General features: G+C 42.3%; 1 protein-coding gene across 11 annotated transcripts in view; it reads right to left on the bottom strand.

Moving 5' to 3' along the window:
* Positions 1-26908, bottom strand: part of AGPAT4 (1-acylglycerol-3-phosphate O-acyltransferase 4) — a 58400-nt gene that overhangs the window by 15022 nt on the left and 16470 nt on the right. For 5 of the 11 annotated variants that reach the window (XR_014509682.1, XR_014509683.1, XR_014509684.1 and 2 more), the window contains exons 2-6: positions 16389-16624; positions 6082-6251; positions 5296-5457; positions 3559-3712; positions 204-306 (exon numbers count right to left, since the gene is read on the bottom strand). Coding sequence is in view for 8 of the 11 variants with exons in the window: in XM_083434224.1 (XP_083290350.1) it covers positions 204-306; positions 3559-3712; positions 5296-5457; positions 6082-6251; positions 16389-16566 (767 nt within the window). In the remaining 3 variants the exon portion in view is untranslated. Of the gene's footprint in view, positions 1-203; positions 307-3558; positions 3713-5295; positions 5458-6081; positions 6252-11866; positions 11911-14145; positions 14250-16388; positions 16625-17463; positions 17632-20806; positions 20887-26908 lie in introns of those variants that run through there. The other 6 variants (XM_083434228.1, XM_083434227.1, XM_083434231.1 and 3 more) reach the window with 6 other exon arrangements.

The raw sequence follows: 26908 nt of genomic DNA, 5'->3' as shown, positions 1-26908 counted from the left end.
GAAAACCGCTTGCTAGCATTTGCTATGTAATTAAAACCAACAATTATTAAATTAGAAGTGGGCAAATGTGTACAAATTCCAATCTAAAGCCATATGCAATCGAGTCAAGAGTGCATCAAAATGTATTAGCTGGTACAGCTTGTACAATCAACTGTTTGGGTTAAGTATATTAAGGAAGGAAATAGCAAAGGGAATATACTTACCTTACATATAAATCTGCCTGATATTTTTTCCCATTTAAAACTCCCAGCAAAGTTGGATTCTCATTATTTCTAAAGTTCAGTGTAGAATCATACACGGCTGAAACTACAGAGGAAGAGAAGACACCACACGCTATGATTGCTGTCACAGACGGATTTTTAGCACCACTGAGCTATCTCAGGGAGCATCACTTACAAGTCCCCTGCCTCCATCCTACGGTGGAAAATAATCACCTGCTATAGGCAGAGACAGTGGTTTATTATGTATTTACTTTTAAAAATACATACTATAACAACTGATAGGGAAGGACACTCAGAGGCAGGAAAGAAAGTGAGCTGCCTATCAAAAAAACAAATTAGAGCTCGAATCAATCAAAAGGACAGATCCGGAACCACAAACTACACATAGCAAATGAGTGTGAGAGCTGTAGGAAGGCACATGGTACTATCTTGACCAGTGCGTGGCTGGAGCAAACCAACACCCGGCCCTCCAGGATGTTGGATCTGCCACATGAGACATTTTAAAGAAGCGGCAATCCAGTGTGTGGTGTGACATCTGCAGCAGCAGATGGCTGAAGACAGGAGAAAGGCTTGGTGCCTAACACAACATATGCAACCACCTGCAAACCCTCTCCTGAGGGTGGAGGGGGCACCTCAGCAACTAGGTGCAATGGATACAGCAGCCACACCATGACCTGCACACACCAAGCCAAGGGAGGCGAAAGGTGGATAGTTATTTATTGACAAATGCACACACATACACAAGCTCCTAAGGTGCACCAGATACACATGCACAAACACGCATATGTTTTCCATGTTCTTGTCCCACAGAGCGATGCAAGAGCATTCCATGAGAGCATCCTAGGAAAACATGGGATTTCCTATCCCTTCTCCTGCAATATACTTAGTATTCAAAACGGTGGAACTTCTGCCAAGCTGAGATCAGACAGGCCCACTCCTGGCTACACTCAGACTCTCTAATTCCAGCAGGCTAACAGCCTAAGGTGATGTACAGGTTCCTGTTTGGTTTTATTATGTTTTTAGTGTTTTGTGCTATTATAAAAGCTACTGATTAAACGGTGCATAAAAACCTGAAATAATAAATAGCCGGTTTTCAGTTAAACTATCTGGTTGTCCAAAAATCTTACAGAGTCAGAAGACGGGCAATATTCCAGTTCATTTCAAACAAATTCAATGACTTTTAGCAATAAGAAGCATGCTATATATTGCATCCCTTTTGCAGGCATATACAGCTGCCTGGGAGAATGGCAGAAGATAGGAAGAAAAGAACGTGGCATCTTGTTTAGAGCACATTGTCAGTTAACAATCTCACTCTCATTCCGAAGGCTGATCATGTGAATGTAGGGAAAGGACTGCAGCTCCAGAATTCCGGCAGACCTAAACTGCTGCGAATAAAATGGAGATGAAAAATGGCCTCTAGAGGTTGTGCTTTCACTTTCTGGAAGTGATGGGTAAGCCAGTAACTGCTACAACAGTAGCGTGCAAGTCCGCGATACAAGATGAACTGACAAATTGAATTAGAGATCTAAGGAAAGTGCAAAGAGCTTTATACACCAATTAAAATGGTCCTCTGAAAGGAAAGAACTGTAGTGCTTGTTTGGCTGAAAGTAAGTTGAGCTAATGATCCACAATTAAGCTTGTCAGCTCATATCATTCTGGCACCACACTCCACAGCCCTATTTGTCATTGATCTTTTAACTCTTGACTATGTGGATTTTTGCTGAACATTTCATTCAGGATGGAAATTGCTGATATTTTCTCACCAGGAGCAGCCAAACTCCTAAAATTTTTGAGTAATTTACCTTTCACAGCAATCTTGCTTGGACCAACTGTAAATAAGTCAGTATGCAAAAAATGTGTGTGCGTGTGTAAAATTAAATAATGCAAAACCACACATATCCCTCCCTACACTGATGTTACAACCCAAAATGGGCTTATTTTTGCTTGTCCAACAAAAACCACTGAATCATTTGAAGTTGTATGGCATAAATATGAGGGCAGGAGAGAGTCCTAAGCACCTCTTCCCTTTGAAATGAATTTTTTTAAAAAAGAAAACAAATCAGAGAGCTCTGGAAGAAATTGAAATCTGAATAGATATACATCCCAAAAAGAAAAAGAAAAGTACAGGTCAGGAAATAATGCACCAATAAGCTTCTCTATAATGCTATATGCTATTACCTCAGGGCATCTAATAGAAATCTATTTAGCTGGGGAAATGCTTCTCACATATATTGTGCTAAAGGACAACACATAAAGTAAGGAAATGTAAACTGGAGAGTTCATGCAGTACCTTTGTGCCAGGAAGCAAAAAAAGATTTGGGACAACCAAACTGAAATTAGGACAAAAGGGAAGGAAGGGGCAAAGGATTATGGAACTTCTTTTCAGTTGGCTATGAAGTCTGCCAGGTTTAGGAAACCTATGGCCTCCTGGATGTTGCTGAAAAACAAATCCTATCATCCATCGCCACTGACTATGATTGTTGGGGCGGATGGGAGCTGTAGTCACCTATCTGCATTACAAGGCAAATCACAAAAAGAAAACCCAAGAGTAAGTTAAAACATATCAATTTTGCAAAATTATCAAAATTTAAAATAACACCCCCCAAATAGTTTAGATTTTTAAAATCCCCTTGACAGTTGACACTGTTTTGAGCCAAAAAGGTAGCCTATAACTTTCTCACTGTTAACACATAGATAACTATCCTGTCTAGAGAAAAAAGTCATGGGAACCATGGGTTCATTTGGATAATCAGGTCTCAGCTTTAAAAACCACACAATGAACAAACCTACTCTTTCTTTCCTCCCTCCTAGCAAGAGCAATTAAACCAGGAAGCCTTCTGTTAACTACAATTCCTGGTTCATTTGACCTGGGAGGCCATGGTTAACAAGCTTCAGAACAAGCCAGAATATTGAGCCAACCTCAAACCATGATTTAATATCCTGACTTGGGAAACTGGTTGATGGAAGACTTCCTGGCTTGTTTACTCCAGCTGCAAAGGAAAGGATGAAGGAGCTTCATATGCAGTCATGTCTTGTTCATATCTCCAGTTATTAAGCCAAAATATCATGGTTAGAATGCAGCCATTTGGAGGAAGGATTTGACGGAAGGGAAGTAGCGTTATTTTGAAATTATCACGAGTAAATTATCATGAGTAAGCAGAACTGCCATTAAGCCTTTGCAGAAAAACTGTTGGTCTAATTTAGTGGCTGATGTGAACCAGTGGCAACTGCTGCTTCTGTTTTAGTTTAGACGCTTATTTAGTTGCAGTATGCAGATAACTCTGAAAAAAGATTTCAAAATAATATCTTGGAAACTTTTCCTTGTGCAATTCCTTACCTACATTTCTCAAACACTGGACGGTGACAGCAAATCCCTTTGTCCGTGGCAGCAGGTGATATTTGAGCTTGGGTAGGCCTTTGGCTTCAGCTACCTGCATGCTGATTTTGTGTTTTTGCTCTGTGAACCTGGTGCCTTCACAGTGAATCAGGAACTGAAAAAGAAATATATATATATACCACCAAAGAGCTTGATAAGGAAGATAACCCGACTAAAGAAACAACAACAACAAAACCCTGCAACGAATTCATTACATTTTGTTGTATACCAGTGGACAGTTTACACAGATGAAAACAAATGATTACTGCTGATGCAATATGTTAATGCAGCATTTCAGATAAATCACAAAAGTGCAGCTGTCTCCAAAGGCATTAGGAGAAAGCCTAACCACTAAGAAAGGTGCGTCAGGCTGCAAAGTGTGTTATGCAGCATGAGTGTAGAAGCACGGATGACTCACATGGCTCTTATGCATACCACAATGCTCTTTCCAACTATCTGCCAAATCTGGTATCTGCCTTAAATAGCTTGCCACAGAACAGCTCGGTATCACTGGGGGTATTTGCTTCCAGAGGCAAATACTAGCTTTGTAGGAAGGAGCTTCCCCAAGACCACAGCAGAACATGCCATTAAGTACCAGTCCCACCCATTCATCTCTAGAGCTCAACCCTCCCTTCAAGTGAGGCCAAAGAGAACTGGAAGATGCTTCATGTGGACTGTGTGAAAGAGGGGTGACTAATGTCTTCAACTTTGGAGGAACAGATCTTCCCCAGGCAATCTGCCCCACCTCCCAGGGATAACATGAGGGTCTAAAGGTAAAGGGACCCCTGACCATTAGGTCTAGTTGTGACCGACTCTGGGGTTGCGGTGCTCCTCTCGCTTTATTGGCTGAGGGAGCCGGCATACAGCTTCCGGGTCATGTGGCCAGTATGACTAAGCCGCTTCTGGCGAACCAGAGCAGCGCACGGAAACACCGTTTACCTTCCCGCTGGAGCGGTACCTATTTATCTACTTGTACTTTGACATGCCTTTGAACTGCTAGGTTGGCAGGAGCAGGAACCACCGACCTTCTAATCGGCAAGCCCTAGGCTCTGTGGTTTAACCCACAGCGCCACCCACGTCCCTAATATAAGGGTCTAACTTCAAGCTAAAAACGAAAAAGAGCACAGGATAACCATGCTCCACTCTTTCACAAAGGTGTCACTGAAGAGGTCTCTAAAGCAGGTTTCCATTTCCTTATGGGAAATGTTCCTTCTGATAGGATGCTCTCATGCTCCTTTTGATCCATCCAGGATCATTTCCTATGCAAAATCTCTTGGGCAGCTGCACTGCACTGCCCAGCCAAAAAGAAAAGCAAAACAAACTAAAAAATCAGGACTGCTGCTCACCTGACAAGCACCATTCTAAGCTGCAAATGAGAGTTCACCTTTTTTCTGCTTGGAGTGGTGCCTGTCAAGTGCATAGTGGCAGCTTGCCAGCCCAAAATGGTGGAGGGGACTGGAGAAAGCTAAAGTACAGGCCAGATACAGCCCACAGGTCTCCTGTTGGCCACCCTTGTCCTACAACAACCACACAAGCCTCTGAAATGATGGCGTTCTTTGGCAAATCAGCTGGTGTGGAAGGGGTTCCCTGAAAAAGGGTAAAAGAGTATTTATGTTCCAAATTCAGAGTTATTACACTTTAATGGTTTTTGTGCCTCCTGAAAGTATATGTTTTCTACTCTACTGCCAAGTGTTTTACCCAGAAGTTTTCAGGATAATCCCGGAGATTGAGTAGGGCTTGCACGACATTTTTCCGATCTTCTTCCCACTTTCGCGTGCAGAAAACTATCTCAAGGAAGTACCACATCCAGCCAATGATTGGCATAGAAGCAAGCTCTTTCTTTGCAAGTACTTTGGAACTCTGAAAAACAGAAGAAAAGGCAAAAGAGAATAGTTTATCTAAATAAAAGGCAATATTTCTGTAACAAGAGGAGGGATAATTAAAGAGACACCTGTACACTTTTTTATATACATTCATGCATCCCTTTGGAGAGCGCATCACTGGAATAACATTGCAGCAATGTGCTCCAAATGCCCTCAGCCAGACAACACCCTGGTCGCTGTGCTTTGAATTAATCATTACTATTACAAAGCAGGGACATACAACTTGTTCACAGTCCACCAACCAAGTACGGCATCTTATGAAGAATGGGATAAATATCTTGGTTTTGTTTCTTGCTTGAGATTACTCAAACAGGGGATTGGCAAGAACTTAGCTGGCCACGGTATACAACTGATTGGTAGGTTTGATATATATATATATATATCAGGTCCGCATAACCTGTGATATACCACCATGCAACATTGAGCTCATCCTCTTCTTCAACTAGTTCTAACTCTTCCAAGCCAATAAAAGGAAAGTTACAAAAGTGCCAATTTTTTAAAGAAGATGCACAAAGGCACAACCCGAAATCTAAGTGACCTCCGATTTGCTTCACAGAGTTCCTGTAAAGGGCAATTGGTTGAAATACTAGTCAAGACTCACCCCTAAGACTCCAAATCTTTCACAAAAGTTCCAGCTACAGAGAAAGTCAATTTCAAAGTTGTGATTAAGGATTACTATGGCCTTCTCTGTCCCATACTTTTCATAATTCTGGGGATCCGTGTAGAGTGTACAAATTGTGCCCGACCACCATTCCAGCAACATCACCAATTCTGGAACGAACAAACAAATCAACAAATACACATTTATAACATAACCAGAGGTTTTGTTAGAGCATCCATTCTTGATTCCTCAGAACATATTTATTTATTATATTTATATCCTACCCTTCCTACCAAGGCAGTCCATGGTGAAAATGGATAATAATTGTCTAAGCAGAATCCTGAAGCACCAACAAACCAAATACGATTATACACAAAGCAGGGCCTGCTTGTAGGAAACATACAGCTACCCTTTAAAAGCACTGGATGAAGGATTGAGGTCATAGAACTGTAGAGCTGGAAGAGAGTCAGAGGTTCATGTAGTTCAACCCACTGCAATGCAGGAATATACAGGGATCAAATCCCCGGGACCTTGGCATTTTCAGCACCACTCTCTAACCAACTGAGGTCCTGGATTTAGTTTTCTGTGAGGTTTTTATTTTTTACCTACCCTTTTATATTATTGTGAATAGTGTGGAACAGAAGACAGATCTCAGGAAGGGAGACAGCTGACAAGCAAGGAAACTAGGAACTGATCTTTTGCAATACATTCCCATGGGGGGAAAACATGCATTCAGGCAAGAACAGCTTAAAAGCTTTTGAGCTAAGGCTGCTATCGTACTACTGTCAGTGCCACTCAATTTATTTATTTATTTTAAAAATAGCCTAACTCTTTGATTTTTTTTCCTAGAACAAAAGTATTTCTTATCCTAAGTGAAGTATAAAATTTAAAGGGTAAATAGATATTATAGTAGTGACATGACCTGTATCCCAAACAACAGTTGTGCCACATAATTTAAATGTAGAGGTGGGACAATTTAAAAGTTGGGGGGGGGGGCTTATTCCCCTGCCTGTTGCTTTTGTCCTCCACCCCACAGTTATGGTTCTCCAAGATGCACTTAATTTGAAATGGTTAACAAAATGGTCCTTTTAAAATGTGGGGTTTGGGGGGGTGTTATTGGGTTGTTTTTAATTTTGATTATATATTTTGTGATTTTATATTCTGATTTTGTTTTGTGAACCGCCCTGAGACCTCTGGGTATAGGGCAGTATATAAAATACACACATACATACATACATACATACATACCGGAAAGAAGAAAGGGAGGGGGGAATGGATATATGAAGCAGGAATAGCAACTTATTAGAATCTAAACCTCTTGGGCTTGCCGATCAGAAGGTCGGCGGTTTGAATCCCCGTGACGGGGTGAGCTCCCGTTGCTCGGTCCCTGCTTCTGCCAACCTAGCAGTTGGAAAGCACATCAAAGTGCAAGTAGATAAATAGGTACCGCTCGGGCGGGAAGGTAAACGGCGTTTCCGTGCGCTGCTCTGGTTTGCCAGAAGCGGCTTAGTCATGCCACTTCTTCATGGCCACATGACCCGGAAAAACTGTCTGCGCACAAACGTCAGCTCCCTTGGCCAGTAAAGCGAGATGAGGGCCGCAACCCCAGAGTCGTCCGCGACTGGACTTAAATGTCAGGGGTCCTTTACCTTTTTACTGCCATCTCAGACAACTGTTCCTGATGGATATGAAGATCAATAGTATCAGAAACCACTAAAAGATCAAGGAGAGATCAAAAGGGTCACCTTCCCTGATATCTTTCTCCTGATAGAAGGAATCCCACTAGGCAACAAATGGCTTTTTCCCCTCACTGCCAAAACCAGACCAAAAGAAGCAGATCTAGAAAAATTCGCTGCATCTAAGAGTGCTTGGACCTGGTTGCCCACCACTTCCCTCAAGCTTCTTTCCCAAGAAAGGGACATTTGCCACCAGCCTACTATAGATATTTAATATTTCGGTACATATTTTAAAAAGGTATCAAAAGAGTGTTCAGACATGAAAATATACACTGTCAAGAGTCAGCACGAATCGCCTTCTTCAGAACTTGGATACAGAAACTTCAAACAACATTTGATTTTAGTGCCTGAAACAACCGTGAATGCAAAAAAGCAAAACAAAAAGCATTTCCCTACTAAGGATTACAGCCACGTAGAATATCAACCCCGACTGAAGCTCAAAATAGTTCTCTCAAGTGCACTTGAAAAAAATGACATTTAAATCAGGTGTTACTCTGCAGAATAATAAAATGACTGCATAATTATCCTTCTGTAAACAGCACTCTTTGTACTCAAGCTTCTTCAGAAGAAGCAAAAGAAAGCGGGTACCATAAACAGGAAGCCCACATACTCCATTATGCCAAAGTTTAGAAGACTTTTTATTTGAACAGACACAAATTTAGTACGAATGATTCAGGTCTCAGAATTAAGGGATTCAGATTTATCTGTTTACTTACCTGACGGCTTTGCTCCTCATGTTGCATTTTAAACTTGCATTCTACTGGTTTATTAGCATGTGTGTCGTACAAGCTACCATCACCCCCACACTCCAGGTATTGAGGTGAATATTTTGAACACAGAGAAAGAGAACTTACAAAAAATGGGGAGAGGACAGGGGAAGATACTGTCATAGCCAAAAATTCCATTTTGTATACCATCCACAAAAAAGAAAAAAAAAAGCTGCCACTGCTTTGAATGTTGTTGTTTTTTAAAAAGAATAAATATTTTATTATAAAACCACCTTGATGTTTTCTGTTGAAGAGTGGTATGTAGGTTAATTAAATAAATATAACAACTCTCCGTGGATTTGTCTGCCTCAAAGTCTTTAACTGTTAACTGAGGCTCACCGCTTCAGACCTTCAGCCTCATTCTCATGAAGGGCAGAAAATAGGATGAAGGTTGTATTTATTCCCTGTATTCCTCCGAAGTAATCCTCATCACATGTAGTTCCTGGGCATGGCTAGTATTTCAAACAAGGGATGTAATGCAGAGCAATTAAAAAACAAAATGCATGTGTTTAAATGTGATGTGGAAGGTACCCTCGGAAGACTATATGCCACATGAAATCATGCGGTATTTGGCCCAGATGCATTGCTGTTCCCTGACCAGAATGTGCCAAAACACAGAAAAGTGTTCAACTTCCTTCTCCTGCTTTCTACATCCACACTACCAGCCAAATAATGTTTTTACCACTGCAACTTTTGCTCCCCTGCTGTATTCAATCAGCGCCTTCAGGGATGAGTAATTATTTGCCAAGTAATTGTTGTTTATTCAGTTTATCTATGAGCCCATGAATGAGAAAAGAGTACAAGAAAAATGCAACAGCACGCACTCATTTGCAGTCAGATATTTTTTTTTAAGGGATAAAAATTCAAGGAGCATTAATTAAAGCTTATTATTTATAGTCAAACCTTCACTGTACACATGGGGAGGAGTGGGGGAGATGAGCATCTTCAAAACCAACACAATCCAGGAACTTACTACCACCGACTTCAAGTAAAGGCTTTAAAGAAAGATAACAGATTGCCCAATTTCCTGTCAGATTATTGTGGATACACACTTCAGCTTCAAGCACGACACTCATAGATTTAAGTAATACTTCTCTCATACATGCATGTGCACATAAAAGACATGGGATATTTATTTCAGTTCTATAGCCCAGCTCACAAGTATGGACTGCGCAAGGTCAATGGAGGAAGAAAGGGCTCCCAAATAACTTTTGTACTCCAGAAAGTAACTGCCTGACCCTTTCACCAGTTGGACACTAATTCTGATTCATACAAGCCCTGGTGCAAAAACTCCAGAGTGCAGGAAAAAAATATGGCAAAAGGGTTCCAGAGGGCATGGCAGCAGAAGAGTGGGAAGCTTAAGCAAGACTCACTATATTGAAATTAATAAAGGATTCTGTAATAGCAGTTTTACCTCCAAGTTCATGAACAACACTGTCTTATAACATTTTATTTTAATGTTGCAATATTTTAATGTTGTATTTTAATTTTGTTTTTAAGTTGTAATCATTCAACTTGTTTTTATTATTGCTTGTAAGCCACTCTGAGCCCGGCCTTGGCTGGGGAGGGTGGGGTATAAATAAAAAATTATTATTATTATTATTACTCACAGGGAAAAGTAGAGAAAGAAAGAGAGAGACAACTTCACAGAGTTAAACTAGGACAGCAGCCTAATTAGCCGACATAAATTATCTCAGCTATGTTGAACAATTTAGATACATTTGAAGAGCTGGCCTCCTTTCTCCATCCCTTAAGCCAGAATTAATGTGGCATAACTAGAAAATAGATCTTGGAAGTTGCCAGGCTATTTTTTTTCAATTCCAAAAAAACAGCCAAATAAACCTTTTCAGAAGATTGCACAAACTGGGACATATGTTTGCTCCAATGACAAATATTTTAAGCATTCCGCTAACCTTTCCTTACTACCTTAAGGGAGGACTGGCTGAGTTTTACTATTCTCCTGCTCTGCCACTTCAAATGTCACAAGTAACACCTCTAGACAAAACATGTACTGCTGTCATGCCTAGCCTAACTTGTTTCTTCAGCATGAATGGCTCTACATCTACATAAAGAAATTTACCCTGAAGAATTTTCCATTTTGGTTGTTCCATTTATGTCATGTAGTATGACAGGTACTAGAATGTGTTTTAGAGCACAAAAAGGAGATTCCCATTTGCACATAACTTCCAATATTCTAAAAGCTTTGGAGCTCCATATTTTATTACCCTGTTATGATACGGAGAGAGATATTTTATGTAAGCCAAATTGTATGCTGGGCACACCCTTCCCATTCCTCAGAAAAACTACCATTTTCATTAAAAGCTTCATCTGGCTGGCTGCAGACATTGCCTGAGATCACCGCTACACTGAGATGGAAAACCTTTTCATAGCAACTTCCCAGCAATTGATCTGAAAATAGCTATTTCCAGAGAAGTCAACCAGATGGTATTCTGGGGAATACATGATACATATTTTCAGTATCCTTTCAAAATACACACACACACACACACACACACACAAAACCAACAACAACAGAAGACTATAACTGGGATAAAATACCATTTAGGAAATCTCATTCCTGATGCTACAGAGTTTGAGAGAGAGAGATTTCAAAGTCAAACAGAAGGAAAGGTACAAAATGAGAGAGGGACAGAAAAGTTCAAGAACTTCCCTAAAAATAAAGGAACACCAATCCAGTGTTATATCAAACAGGCAACCTCACAAAGTTGGTTACAGCATGTGTGGTGCTGATAACATCAAGGTTGAGGGTTCAATCCCCTTAAGGGGCCGCTGCATATTCCTGCATTGCAGGGGGTTGAACCAGATGATCCTCTGATTCAGAAGCCCAGAGTCATTAACACACACACACAATTCCTCCCCCTACACACACCAATGCTCTTACTTGCTTAGAGCACAGGTGCTTACACACATTTCTCCCTTTAACCCCAATCCACCTCCTTCCTTTCCATCAGCATAAGATTGAGGCTGATACCATGTTGGGATGCATTGTCACTCATCACAGCAATTCCCCCCAATTTGATAGTTTAGGGTAAGGTAAAGGAACCCTGAATGGTTAAGTCCAGTCAAAGGCGACTATGGGGTTGCGGTGCTCATCTCACTTTCAGGCCGAGGGAGCCGGAATTTGTCCACAGACAGCTGTCCAGGTCTTGTGGCCAGCAGGACTAAACCGCTTCTGGTGCAACGGAACACAGCAATGGAAACCAGAGTGCATGGAAACACCATTTATCTTCCCACCGCAGCGGTACCTATTTATCTACTTACACTGACATGCTTTCTATTTGCTAGGTTGGCAGGAGCTGGGACAGAGCAACAGGAGCTCACCCCGTTGTGGGGATTCAAACCACGACCTTCTGATCAGCAAGCCTCAGAGGTTCAGTGGTTTAGGCCACAGCGCCACCCGCATCCCTGATAGTTTAGGGCAGGGATCAGCAAACTTTTTCGACCATGGGCCAGTCCACCATCCCTCAGACTATGTGGGGGGCCGGACTATTTTTTTTGGGGGGGGGGGGGGGAATGAACGAATTCCTATGCCCCACAAATAACCCAGAGATACATTTTAAATAAAATCACACATTCTACTCATGTAAAAACAGCAGGCAGGCCCCACAATTAACCTAGAGATGGATTTTAAATAAAAGGACACATTCTACTCATGTAAAAACATGCTGATTCCCGGACCATCCGCAGGCCGGATTTAGAAGGCAATTGGGCCGAATCTGGCCCCCGGGCCTTAGGTTGCCTACCCCTGGGTTTAGGGTAACCCCCATGCAGTCATGTAATCAAGATAAGCCACCAGAAGGCAAGCAGGAGCCTTGCTGAGCTAATTAAGAATTGGTTTTCCCCCTTTATGTTTCTTTATTTCCCAATCCTATTTAAACTAGGGGCTTATTAGATCCTCCTGACTCCTTATGCAGTAGGTCAAACCCCATTTTAAACACTTACCTTTTTATTTTGCACTAAATATATATCCAAAGGCTACTGAAAAGGAGGCAAAAGGAAAGCAAGCAGAATGTCACAGTGTTTTAAATGCCCACACCTAGCGAACTTCAGTCAGAGATTAAGTCCTCTCAATCCCTAAAGGCTTCCAAATCTAATATTTAGTTTGAACCATGCCAATATACAAATATAAGCTCAAATGAAAAAGTAGTCTACCTAATGCCAAAAATAAAACATAGATAATTTGGAAAGACTAAAACATTTTTCAACTAAGGTGTGTGTAGAAGAGGTCAGATGGGAAAATAACTCTAAATAAATACTTGGCAAGCGAAAGACAATCCTCTCATTTGTGCAACAATGTCTTTTTCTTCTCTATTAACATTACAGGCACTGTTACAATGGACAATAAGGAAATCTGATATGCACTCACAAACTGAGTGCCGGGGGCGGCGGGAATTAAACACCATCAACAATGCACTGGAGTTCCATTTTTAGTACTTATTATTATTATCTTATTTCTTCAATTTCTAAATCAAAACAGAAGAATGATGTTCTAAAAATGTGATATAAAATTTTCCATGGTTTCATCCCACCCTTCAGAAAATCATTCTACAATTTGAGTTCTTGAACAGCTCCAGTGAGTACGCTGGCTAGCCTAATGACAGATCCCCAAAGAACATGAAAATTCAAATAGGCTAAATCATATCTGGGGGTATACTGTAAACCACCCTGTGATTCTCAGATGAAGGGCAGTATATAAATTTAATTAATAAATAAATATCAGGTCTGAGGGGGCCCCAAACACTGGGGCTCCCACTCACTCTACTCTTGCAAACCTACTCTCCTGCCTGCCTGCCTGCCACCACCTCCTTTTTAATTTTTAGATTCATATTCTTGTAGCAGCAGTTCTCTTCTCTATCCCTGGTTGGGTAGCTTGAGTAGCAAGCATAGGATTTCTCCTGACTTGCTTTCCCCCACACACTAGGAATTCAGAAAGAATATCTTCCCATTGTTCTACTGGCCAGTTTCCTTCTTGCTATGCACTGTACATTTACTTCACAAGAAAAATCACCAGAGGACACTGAAGGACTAGGACAGTGGCAGGAATCTCATTTCCCAGAGGGGTAGCTTTTTTTCCTTTTTATGCCCTGAACTTATGATGCCTTAAAGATGAACAGGTTTTATTATGGCTCATGTTCTCATGGACAACAGTCCACTAAACCTTATGCCACTGTTTAAGGTGGCAAAAACACCTTTGTTATTTTAGGAATGTGTTCAAGACACAAGAGAATTGGGGGGGGGGTTTTAACAAAAATGACAAAAATGCCTAGTCACAAGAAAAGTAGGTGCTGTACCCTTTTATTAAGTTTCAAATCAAATCAAATCAAATTTTATTAAACGGTCACAGACCAGATTAACTCGTACAGCTAGTCAGCGAAACATAACACCAGAAAAAAAGAAGAAGAAAAGTTGTTCCAAAAGCTGTACATACTTGAAAAACTCTGACAATTTGCACTATGCCCCAAGTAGTCTCACACACTAACTCACTCTCACAGAAAGATGTTGAAAGTACACTCAGCTTCTCCAGCCCTCACAGCCCTCACCTCTTTAATGTACTTTGTTAAATGGAGAGATATATTAAGACTGCCCCAAGCCTCTAACAATCCGGCTTCTCAAATGCCAGACACATGAAGTGGTGTCACTGTGTGTCTCTCAGCAAGCGCACACTGGAAAAAATATTTTCTAGACAGTCTAGAAAACAGAGAAACAGCATAGAAAAAAATAGTCCTTGCACCACTTTACATTTCCATTGCCATTTTCTGGATCTAAGCTTGAGGAGAGAATTTTCTTGGGTTCTTCAGTATTTGCTTTGGATTTTACTTTCCACATAACATGGTTTCAACTACAGACTTTGCTTCCTCATTGCTTACCCACAGACTATAAATTACCTATGAATAGGTTAAATAGCACCAGTCCCCGACTTACCACACATAACTGAGTCTCCATTTCAAGCTTCGTATACAAAAACTTCATTCAGCATATTCTAACCCTGGTAATACTCTGCCATCAGTATTTAAACAGCCATATGTCACATTATTGTGAGAGATAATTTTGATATTTCACATCTGCTAAAGACTATTCCCTTTTTATTGGTCAACTTAACTATTTGTTTAACCATTATTCTACTGGAGTTTCAAAAAACCTGTTGCAAAAATTATTCTTTTCACTGCCACTCCCTTTTCTATTTTTTCCTCCTCCAAGGGCAAGTATTCTAAACTCTCCACTCAGCCCCTGGCTAAGACCAAGGAGCTTTGACATTCACTGGAGAATGATTTCATCGCATCTATCCAAATGTCATAATTTGTACAGTGTAATTTGATCCAGAGATTTAATAACATCCCTTTGAAGCACACAAGAATAGCTATTGGTATCGTCTTTATTTATTCAGAAAGAAAATTAGGAACCAAGACAACTAACACCCGTGCCACATACACACACTATCCCTTTGGTTCTCTTAGAAAGGCAAGCACACCTGTCATCAAAGCAGGCTGTGGGGGAGAAAAATCATTCCTCTGAAAGTGGCCACCAGGGAGCCTGTTACCCGCTATTGAGTTTATTCACAGATTTCGGTTCTTGTCTGTCTCTCTAGAGAGAGACTGTTTCAGATAGAGGAAGATTCCCTTGAATTCAAGGTTTCTTTGGGAGTTGGGGGTGGGGGTGGAACGGGGCATTTTTGAAAGCAGCCAATTCAAGACATGCAACTATAATGTAGGCTGCCATTTAACCAGGGTTAAGAGACTGTGAGGCACTTGTGTGTGTCCCCTGGTTCCCACCAGCTCCTCCTTGTGATAAAATGGCTTCAAACCACTTTTGTTGTTTCCATGAGCTGGACATACCTTGTGACAAGCTCTTACTTTGCTTCATTGAAGCTATCACAGAAGATACGAGTTTGTTAGAAATTTAGCCTTGCTGGCAGCTCATAACCTATCTCCTAACTAGGTTGTTGAAGGTTGTTGTTGTTGTTTACAAAAAGGAAATTTTTGAACTGCACAGTGGTATGTGATTGTAACTCATGTGAATAGTACATGCCACTCACAGACACTCTGCATGGACGCTTTGTTGCTTAGAGTTGTTCTGGGACATTTAGAAGCCAAAAACAGAATGGCAGAAAATCCTTAGAACTCGGAATTCAACAACAATAATGCAGAACAGTTTCATTTTTCTAATCCAATTGTGTTTGAAACCTAGACTGAAAAGCCCTCATTGTGCAAATCTGTAGAGATGTATCCAGTTGGAACCATCTGCCAATAACAAAGGTTTCCATGAGTAGAAAGGGGAGGCTGCTCAATAATATATACTTAGGAAATTGAGGAGAGCAGAGTGTAGGAAGAAAAGAAGCTCAACTATCTGCAGCCTAACCATTAGAGACAAAAAAACACAAGCTATGTTCGTGCGAGGGAAACCCAAAAGCAACGATAATGTAATTGCTCAGTACTTTGTGATATTTTATATGGCTGTAACAAATGCAGCTGTATTAGCCTTTGTGGTATCCAAAGAAATTCATCCTGTGATTTGTAGAAGTTATTCATCACTATCTTCATAATCACAGTAAAACTTGGCACCGTTGCTAAACTTGGAAGACACTTCTACATGGCTTTTGTGTGTGCCACAATCATGTTATTTATTTAGGAACAACTAGGAGATTCTTCTTGCCCCCCCCCCCCGCAAAGTAGGATGAAACATATGCCTCAACACACATCTAGCAAAAGCAACATGGAATGCTTTACGCATTTAAAATTCACCCTCCCACAACACAACAGAAATAAAAGGTATAAAAATGTCTTACGGCTTGAAATGCAATAAGCCAGCTTGCAATTGACCTTCCTGAAAAGTTGCTTGTTGAACGGCCAGAGGATTAATGTGAAGAGTTGAATGAAGTTGATTATCAGTCCCGACACTATAAATACATAACTGATAAGGAGGTGGCAAATGAATTGAGACTTCAGAAACCCAGCGATGTCCATGATTTAAGGCAGCAATGCAAAGCCTTCAGAAAGCAATCCAAACAATTCGGAAAGTTAACTGCAAAAAAGATGAGAAAACGTTTGTTTTTAAAAAGGTTAAACTCGTGTTACTGTGATGAATCCAACTCTTTTCTACCCAAGAGCAACAACATATTTAATGTCACCCTCACAAAAAGCAAATCTCACAAAATTAACATTAGATGATACATAGCAATATTGGGACCATCACTGAAATGTAGCACTAGTTATGGGGTAGTCTATGGTCACTGGGTCATACCCTTCTTTGATCCTTTGATCTTGATTATATCTTAGGGTCCAACACACATTCCAGATTATAGCAGGGGTTGGGTTTTGTTTTGTTTTTTGGAGGGAAATATGGGAAGTGCAGAAAGCAGCTATATAAAGCTACATTTTAAAACTTTGCTTATTAAAAAAGAAAATAAAATGTGACATTTTTCAGACACACACACACACACACACACACACACAGAGAGAGAGAGAGAGAGAGAGAGAGACATGTTACTAACACCCTTAATGGATGCAGACCCTGTTAAGAGGTCACTACATACGTCTTGATAAAACAGACAAACATTTTCAGAACATTTGCTCTTAGCTGCCAATGACAGGGCACTGACAAGACCAAAAAGGAACAACTTGAAAAAGCACTTTAAATTGGTTACCTCTGCAGACTCTAAAACCTTGGGTAGGAAATATATGAAATAGTTTAAAATATGATCTATTTCTACCCCTCTCCCATTAAAACTCCACTTCAGAAACTTGAACATAGAAATGTTGCCATTTCCAAACAATAAGTGCTAAAGGAGTTTGTGCCCCCCCCCCATCTGAACACCCACAAGGGGATCATGTTTACTTTCTATAAGAGCTGCACAACACTACCTATTGCTTCATTTCCAATGCTAGCTCTTCATTTCACTTTCAAGGTCAATCCTGTGAACACCATGTGCTTCTTCCTTTCCTTCCCCTCTGCTGCCGTGCCCGACAGAAAGACATGATGCTTCTTGACAGATATCACCAGCAGAAGGTTATAGCTCTTAAAAGATATTTCTAGAGAGACAAACCCAGAATGTTACAATAAGATTTATTAAAACTTACTTAATAAGTAAGCCTGGTGCCTGGCTAATTTTGAACACTGCCAGCAATGCCTTGCTGCTGCCTCACACCATGCAGTAGCCCCTCAGAAAAACAATCTTTATGTTGGACTTGTGGGGCAGAATCAGGGGTGCTTGCTGCTGGCAAGTGGATTTATGGAACCCTGGGCAAGAAGAAGATTGTATGCATTAAGCTTGCCATATATATTGGATAAAGAGCTTTCTGTATAAGGACAGCTAAAATAGGAAGCAATTTAAAAGCACCTGTCATGCATGCTCTGATGAATGGCGATTTGTTCAATGCTATATTGGGGGCGGGGGTGAGGGCTGTTGTTGGCTGTGTATAGCTTGTTGTGTGTGTGTGTGTGTGTGTGTGTGTGTGAATACACACACACAGTATAAAGTTTTAGTATTATATATGGTTAGTCTTCATCTGATAAGAAGTGAGAGAAATACAACTTTTAAAAATAAATAAGTCCACATCTACTATTCCACCTAGAGGACATGTTCCTTGGGTTTTTTTAATGGAAAAGGCTCAGAAGACGGCATTGACAAAGTGTGCTGCATCTCTATAAACATTGAAGTCAGCCTGATCCAAAATCATCAGAAGCAATAAAGAACAAAATACCTGTCAGGCTTATATATCAGAAAGCTTGAAGTCGCTTAGGCCAACAAATTTCCTGGGAATTAACTAACCTCAGCTCTTGCTCAAGCTGAATGTTTCAAATAGATTCTGTTTAGAATAGAAAGTAAGATGGGAGCTGCCACAATATTTCTCTAAATAAATGTGTACTTTACAACTTTGGCATACAGTTGGAACTATAGCAAACAGCACACACCAATAAACTATCACAAGCCCACTCAATAAACTTCACCATTTTCATATGTAATCTCCATTTAAATAATGACGACGATGTTCGGGACAAAAGCTAACACCTGACATAAGACCATAGATTCAAAAAAATGTTCAACTTGTAAAGAAAAAAAAAGTCAAAATAGACACTTTTTAAATAAATAGCAAACTACTTAAGCAGGCCAGTTTTAATAGCAGACTACTAAAAGTTGCATTTATATATCCATAATAACACCTTAGGGATGCGGGTGGCACTGTGGGTTAAAGCCTCAGCACCTAGGGCTTGCCGATCGAAAGGTTGGCGGTTCGAATCCCCGCGGCGGGGTGCGCTCCTGTTGTTCGGTCCCAGCGTCTGCCAACCTAGCAGTTCGAAAGCACTCTCGGGTGCAAGTAGATAAATAGGGACAGCTTACTAGCGGGAAGGTAAACGGTGTTTCCGTGTGCGGCTCTGGCTCGCCAGAGCAGCGATGTCACGCTGGCCACGTGACCCAGAAGTGTCTTCGGACAGCGCTGGCCCCCGGCCTCTTTGAGCGAGATGGGCGCACAACCCTAGAGTCTGTCAAGACTGGCCCGTACGGGCAGGGGTACCTTTAATAACACCTTACATCTCATTGAGAAGATGAAGTTTTGGCAAACCTCACAGGAAAAGCCTGTGGATGTCTAACTGCCGATTTTTAATAGTTGTTAAGTGATGGAGGTGTGGCATGACCGCTTTCAGGTATTTTAATGTCAGATTTAATGTCCATCACACACAACTCTGACCCAAAGAACAGCTAACCCCTGCACTATCCACTTTAGGTGACAGGTGAAGATTCTCTTCCATGAATGCTCACACAACAATAAATAAGTAGCTTTGCCACTTTTGTTACATTTTACAAAAAATGCTGAAGTATAAAAACACCTAATTATTTTTTAAAAAAAACCCACACACAGTAAGATCAGTTTATAAATGTCCATAAAACATAATTTTATCCTTGCCACAGTTGGAATCTTTCACACATTTGCACCGATGGGTCAATACAAAAAGGGGGAAGGATGAGGGGGGCTTCCAAGTGTTTTCGAGATCAAAACCTTTCAGTGACAAACTAGGGACTTATGGAGGTATAAGTAGATCCAAGCAACAAATAGCAGCAGCCCCAGTAACTCACACTCTTAGAAATAAAGCTACTTACAAGAGAGAGTATCCTTCTCTCCTTGTTTGTACATGTCAGAAGCAAATATTATTCTGTAGAACTGCAGTGCCCAATGAACCTAAACATCTGCTCCAACAGCTGTGTCATCACCTTAGTCTAACTCAGGGAGAGGGTTAGTGGTCCAGCAGTTGTCAAGGGACTGCAACTCCCATCATGTCTGATCAGGGGCCGGGGGTCTGGGGCTGAGTAGAGTTGGGAGTGCAACAAAATTTGGGCAGCCGCAGGTTCTCCAACCCTGGTCTTAAGCAGCTCTAGCAAACATTCTTGACAGAGGCAAGGAAAGCCCCTTCATTCAGGCACAACTTGACACACAGTCGAGCAGCAATTCCCACCAGCCATTTCCTCCCTTGGCTGTAAAATGTGGAAGCAACGATCTGGAGAGAGACAGGCTGCGTCTCCTTGAGCACCCTGTTGCATTTCATCAACCAAAGCTCATTATTTTAGGCAACCACCACCTCCCGTTGGTGGATGGCAAAGCAACTTCAGCAAAGCGGCCGTCCATAGAATGTCACAAATGTCTGCTTTCCTGGGCAACCCTGTTCCCTCCCCAACCTACCTCCTCGCCGAACGTGAGAAGGCAACCAACGCGTGTCCAACCCAGACACAAACACACCCATCAGAAACACACAAGGGACATTGCCGGGTGTCATTCTGAAGTCTATATGGTGACGATGGTCTGGTGTTTCCATGGAAACGGGGAAGAAGGGAAGCTGGAGCCGAGCATGCTGCACGGAGCACAAGGGAGCCAACACGTAGCAGGAAGATGCTCGCTGCCTCCAGCTGCCCGGCCTCCCCCCGCCCCACGCAATGAATGGAGATACGGAGTGTTTGGGGTGGGGGGGACGCGGGAGAAGAGGAGGAAAATCCCACTAATGCGAGCGAGCTCTTCCACGGAAACGGCCGGCTCCAAAGCACCCAAAGCCTCTCCCTCCTGAGACCTAAGCAAGAGACAGTTTCTGCATCGCCTGAGCAAAGCGACTTGCATTCACTGGAGAAGCTTCTGCGCTCAGAGATGACCAGGGCTGGGGGCCCCCCGCCCCCTTCCCCAGAAAGAAGCTGCGAAGAAGAGTTGCCGGGACACGTACCTGGCGCAAGGCAGCCCTCGGCATCGGCGCGGGGCGAGAGCAAAGCGGGACACGAGCGGCGAGGAGGAAGGAAGGCGGGCTCCGCCCTCGGGGTGGGTCCCTTCGCAAAAGGAAAACAGGCTCCTTCGCTGACGCTCCTCTCGGCCACTTCCTTGCAAAGCGGCAGAAGGAGAAAGAGAGAAAAGGGGGCTGCTTCCCTCTGCCCTTCTCAAAGCCACGCCAGACAGACACAGGCAGACCCCCTAATAAAATACACACTTGGCTTTCAGCTGTTGCAGAAGCCAGTCTCCTTGGTGGAGCATCTTTTCCTTCCCCTCTGCTAAGACGCACCCGGCTCTTGCAGAAAGAGCCTCGTGTCCTGCCCAGAGGAGCGTGGCTTCCAAATTAGATCATTATTCATTGAAATGAAACATGGCCCGTGAGCATAACAAACGGGGAAATGCCCCCCCCCCCACTACTCAACACCTGGAAAGTTAATCAACAAAAGGAAACAGATTTAGAGTGCGACCATTTCTCAGAATGACAAATCTTTTTTGACTACTAGGAAGCTAAAAGTGCTAGCTGGTGTGTGGAAGCTTTTGGCTCTGGACACCAGATACAGCCCAAGGCCCCAAGCCAATGTATGGTCACTTGGAAGTAAGTCCTGCTGTGTTCAGTAGAGCTCACACCCATAAATGTGTGCAAAAGATGGCCACATTAAAGGTAAAATCTTCAAGGGCCCCTGGTGGCTACACTATGAGGTGCCGTGTGAGACTATATTTTCTCCAGTGCCAATTAATATCTACATGAAGCTGCTGGGTATGGTCATTAGGAGTTTCAGGGCAAGGTGGCATCAGTCAGCTGATGACAGCTCTATTTATCCGTAACATCTGAATCAGGATAATAAAAATTATTTAAGACAAAACAAAACATCTGAATTAGGAGGGGCTTGTGCATTGCAATCGCTGGACCTGATGGGGAAATGGATGAGGAAAAGCAAGCTGAGCTTGAATCCTGGCAAGATGGAGGCACTGTAGGCGAGTACAGGGCTGACCCAAGACATTTTGGCACTTGAGGTGAACCACAAAATGCCCTCTTCCAGCGAAGAAGTGGTGAATGAAGAGCTACATCAGGAATAATGGGGGGAGAGTAAAGATCTATCTTAGGAACAAAGGTGGGAGGAGACCAGCCTTGGGGGAATTGCAGAGGAGGTGACAGATCCTGCCTCCAAGGAGCATGCACTGGCACTGCAGGAGACAGCTGTGAAACTGCACCTAACTATAATATGTTTGCTTGTTTTTATTTGTCATGGTTGGCAAATGTTTTGTTTGTCTTCTGTGGGTATTTTGCTGTCACTCTCAGGGCTATGAAACATACGCTAGGTTAATATATGCATATGCAGCAGTTCTTGTCAACAGATTGTCTGCAGTGTGGAGGGGGGGCAATGCAGGGGGCCCAATCCACATACAGTGTCCTGGGTCCAGGAAATCCTGCTTGTATCCCTGGGTACACACTGTTTCGCCAGATCTCCCTTCCCCACATGGCACAGAACACATGGTACAGCTGAGAGCTGTCACAGATTCTAATAATGGTACTCTAATTTAAAACTATGTAAGTAGCTTTATCTCCCATGGGGCCTAAGAGCTTGGCTTCTCAGACAATTCCCTCTCCACCATATATCCCATGGTGCCAGGGAATAAGCTGAAGTCATGACACAGAGTTCTATTGCTGGAGCTGAATGTTCCAGTTTACTGCTCAAATTACAGGAGGGGTGGTTGTCGGCGGGCGCCAACCCTATTACATTTTGCAAATGTATTTTTTTAAAAATTAAAAATTGTCCAGTAGCAGCTTAGAGACCAACTAAGTTTGTTCTTGGTATGAGCTTTCATGTGCAAAGTCTCTTGCTAATCCTTTTAGAAGGGAATGTTTGAGTTAAACTTGGAAGGGGTGCCCCCATTTCTCCCACACGCAATAATTCAAGCATTACCCTTGGTCTTGTAGTAACAGAAGGCACAAAAAACCTCACCCAAGTTTAAAAGGGGGGGGGGAGTACCGTAATAATCTGAGCCTTCTCAAGAGTAGTCAAGAGGAAAAGATGCATGATGATGACCCGAGTCTTGCTTCCATATCATATAGGAAGCATGCATGTACCCATTTCCCCATGCGCTCACACAACAGGAAGCTGTGCCTGGGTATAGTTTCACATCTGTGGTATATGCTGCAAAAAATGGCGCGCACACAGACATGTCATTTAATGACACATGATACACACTTTCCCCTGCAATGGGAGAGACAACTATCTGGAATATTATGTCATATGAAGTACCCATTGGGTGACAAAACTCATTTTAAGCTTTCAAATGAAACAAAGCACACAGAATAAATTAATGAAAAACAGCAATAATGGACAGCAAACTTAGGATGTATTTGAGAGACAGTGGCAGAGGAAGGGGGGTACAGACCACCCTGGGTGTCATCACTGGGTGACAAAATGACAAAAATATTAGTTTTTTTTAAAAAATGGGGCTCACAAAACTTTTTAGTTCTGTCAACAAACATAATGAAATGCGGCTGGCATTGGGTGCCGCACCGCGCGGGCCGGCACTTACCGTGGGGCCTGCAGCGTGCCTGAGCCACGCATCTCTCCTGGGAGTGTTGTGGTGGCTTGGGTGCCTCCAGGCTTCATGCTGCCCGAAATGGCAGCATGGGACTTGTGTCTGCCCACCACCTCTCCCTCAGCCACCCTACAGTTGAGGGGGAGGCGGTGGAGAGGCCCCATGCAGTGTGCCCCGCCCCCATGGGCGGCTTGCCCGGCCCCTGGCTGCAGGAGGCACGCCGCACCCAGCACCCGAGTGGCTAGCTACACCGCTGTCAAGAGAGAGGAAGAAAGAAAATGGGCAAGAGCGATGGTTGAGCCTGGGTTCAGTTCAGCAGTACATGTACCTAAATCAAACTGCAAACATGGAAGGGACACACCAATAGCCCTCTTTCTATATTACACTTTTCTTCACCCATACACACTGTTAACACAACATATGTACCAAAATGAATTTTTACAAAAAGAAGTCTAGCAGTTCAACATACAAATCAAGCTATATGGAAGAAGCCAGAAATACACAAGATAAATATGAGGAAAGACTTAGCTTTCAGTTTCACAATAATAAATTCAAAGCTCTTCTTCTGAAAAAATAATTCAGTGCCACTTCACTCTTCAACAAAACACTCGATCATCCCACTTATAATAGTGAAACATGACAATCTGTTAACTTTTGATGGAGATATCTTTGAGCACACCACTGTGAAACAATCCTGACATCACGTTTTGGTTTCAGTCAATTGCAATTTGGGAAAGAAGTCAATTTGTGTCTTTCTGCTGCTAACGTTTGCTAAAGGCTCTCCCAAAAAACCCAGATATGGAATGATAACAGCACTCCAAGTTGAAAACCGCACAGGCTATACTCACCCGATTCTTCCTATGGCTTCCACAGTTGGCCACTAACTCTAGGTAACAATTATTTCCTGCAAGACAGTCATGGTATTTCCACACTATACATTTACTGTGTGACCACTGTGTGTTTACTCACGTTTTACAGAGCATATTGTAAACATTGCTCCCCACCTTATGCTTTCCCTGTAGTTCTTCCCCTTTTTCTCAGACCTCAAAAAATCTATGGTTTACCATTTCTGCCCCTCACCCACCTTTTGAATGGAAATGCAATCTCCTCCTTTCACAATGTTACCCAGCATCATTCAGTAAAGCGGAATATTGGAAGATCCAGGACGCACAAAATGAAGTTGTTGATTACACAACGCAGAGCTCATCTCTGGAATTTGACACAAGATGCCTTGATGGTCACCAACAGGAATGTTTTTTTTAAATGAATTAGACAAATTCAAGTAGGATAAGGCTATTAATGGCTTCTAGCCACAAGGGCTATGCACTGCCTCCAGTATCGGAGACAGAAGGGCTCTGAATACAAGTTGTTGGGAACGCAAGTAGGGAGCATGCTATCTCATTCAAGTGCTGCTTGAAGGCTTCCCATGGGCATCTGGTTGGCTGCTGTGAGAACAGGATGCTGGAGTACATTGGTCTTTGGCCTGATCAAGCAAGGCTCTTCTCATATTCTTCTTAAGAATTGGGACAACTGACAGGAGGAGTGGCCTAATGATGACATGGTTAATGAAGCCCTACCATTTCCTGTTTGCAGTGCCACGCTGCAATGTTAATTCCTCTATTACTTTTCAATTAGAGGTTGCCAGTTTTGAGGGGCTCCTCATGGAATCAGCAGTTGGGGAGCACTTCACAAGCTGTGTGTGGGCTTTACATCTTCCTTTGGCAATTGCTCTCCGCCCCACCGCGCCCCACCATACAGCTTCCCAGAAGAGGCCTGCATAGTAGAACAGCAAATTCTCAACATTAAAGATCCTAACATGAAAGCATAAAAACTTAAGAGCAGCCCTCCTGGATCAGGCCAGGAACCCATCTAGTTCAGCATCCTGCTCTTACAGAGGCCAACCAGATGTCACAAGCAGGATCTGAGCATTCTCCTTCCTGCAGTTTGTAGTGCTAGTCAGATCCACTACTCAAGGCTCCATGTTATATATACGTGCAGCAGGGTGCCCTTAAGTACAAACAAGGAAGAATGAATGAAGCTTTGTACTTTCTGAAGGTCATGGCAGAACTCCACCTGATCACATTCTGAACTTTGCTTTTTATCTATAAATTAACCATATCTCACTCCTTCCTAAAGCTCTGCAGTAGCAACAGCAAGATATGCCATAAAATAGCAATACTTGTGCTATGTCCTTAAATGCTTTATTTCATAGTGCAATCCTGTGCATGCCTACTCAAAAGTAAGTCCCACTGAGTTTACTGGGACTAACTCCCAGGCATGTGGGCATAGGATTGCAGCCTTCATTTCCCATATTGTGGCTGAAGAATCACTGAACGCAAGTGACCTTCATTTTTCTTGCCTAGAAGGCGGGTTGATTCAGAAAGACATCACTAGACACTCATATTTACAATGACCCAGGGACAAATTCATCTGCGGATATGACAGCTTGCTTTAAAAGCTTCCTCAAAGATATAGTCACCTGCATAATGACCCATTTATACTTTCTGGACTTGTGTGGCTGTGTTCTTAGCTGCTTCTGGCAGTCTTTCCTGAACATCTGCCAGAAATACTTCATTTACTAAGAGAAAGGGTAAAATATTTGCTCCCTTAGTATCTAGACAGAACTGTTGGATGCCACATTGTGACAGTTAACACAGGATTTATAAGGGGAAATATTAAGGTTGAACAGAACATTTATGAATATTTCTTTTCATTTCCCTCTACATATCCCTGGAAAACACCCATGTGACAGAGATTTTCTTGTACAACATAGCAGTAACAGCAGAAGTGATAAAACTGAAAATCTCATTGGGTCATGCAGTTAGCAAATCCTCACAAGCATTGCTGAAATTTTTGGAAATTTGGAAGTCATTTGGGTGGTTGGGACTGGAATAGTTGCTTTCAATTTAAGGCAAGGGGTTAAGACAATAGAGCTGGATTCCTAGAATAAGCTATGTCACACCCCTCTTCTCCTATGAGAGAGAAGTGAAGTCTTCTCTTCATCTTCCCTCTCTCTCTTTGCCATGTAACTGACCAAGACAGACATGCCAAAGCAAGCTCCAGGCTTAGGGCATGTGTTTGAAGCTATCTTTCTATATTTCCCTCCCCCCAAAGGCACACTCCTCCATTGTCTCCCAAGACAGACAGATGCCAACAATCTAAGACTATTCTGCCTGTGTTTTCCTTGCTGCTGCTTGGATAAATGCATGAATCTGACCCTCGAAACATTTTGTAAGTAAAGAATTTTAAACTTACTTAACAATAAGTGGTCCATTCATTGTGAGAGGAATAGAAAGAGAGGAGCACTGTTTGCTAGCAGACTAAATGGGATAAAAGGATCTAATACCTATATTTCTAACATTGTACTGCTGCCTGACATTTGTGCGTTTAAACTCTGCTACTGAACGCTCTTTTCTGCTGGTGAGTGGATTTAGTCCTGTATTTTGAATCCAGGCACTCTGACTATTCTTTTGTTATCTACCTCACACACATGGGTCACAGGGATTCA

The sequence above is a fragment of the Podarcis tiliguerta genome, assembly GCF_965153285.1.
Source record: "Podarcis tiliguerta genome assembly, chromosome: 3".
NCBI classification, from domain to species: Eukaryota; Metazoa; Chordata; class Lepidosauria; order Squamata; family Lacertidae; genus Podarcis; species Podarcis tiliguerta.
This window is presented reverse-complemented; position numbering and strand designations above follow the sequence as displayed.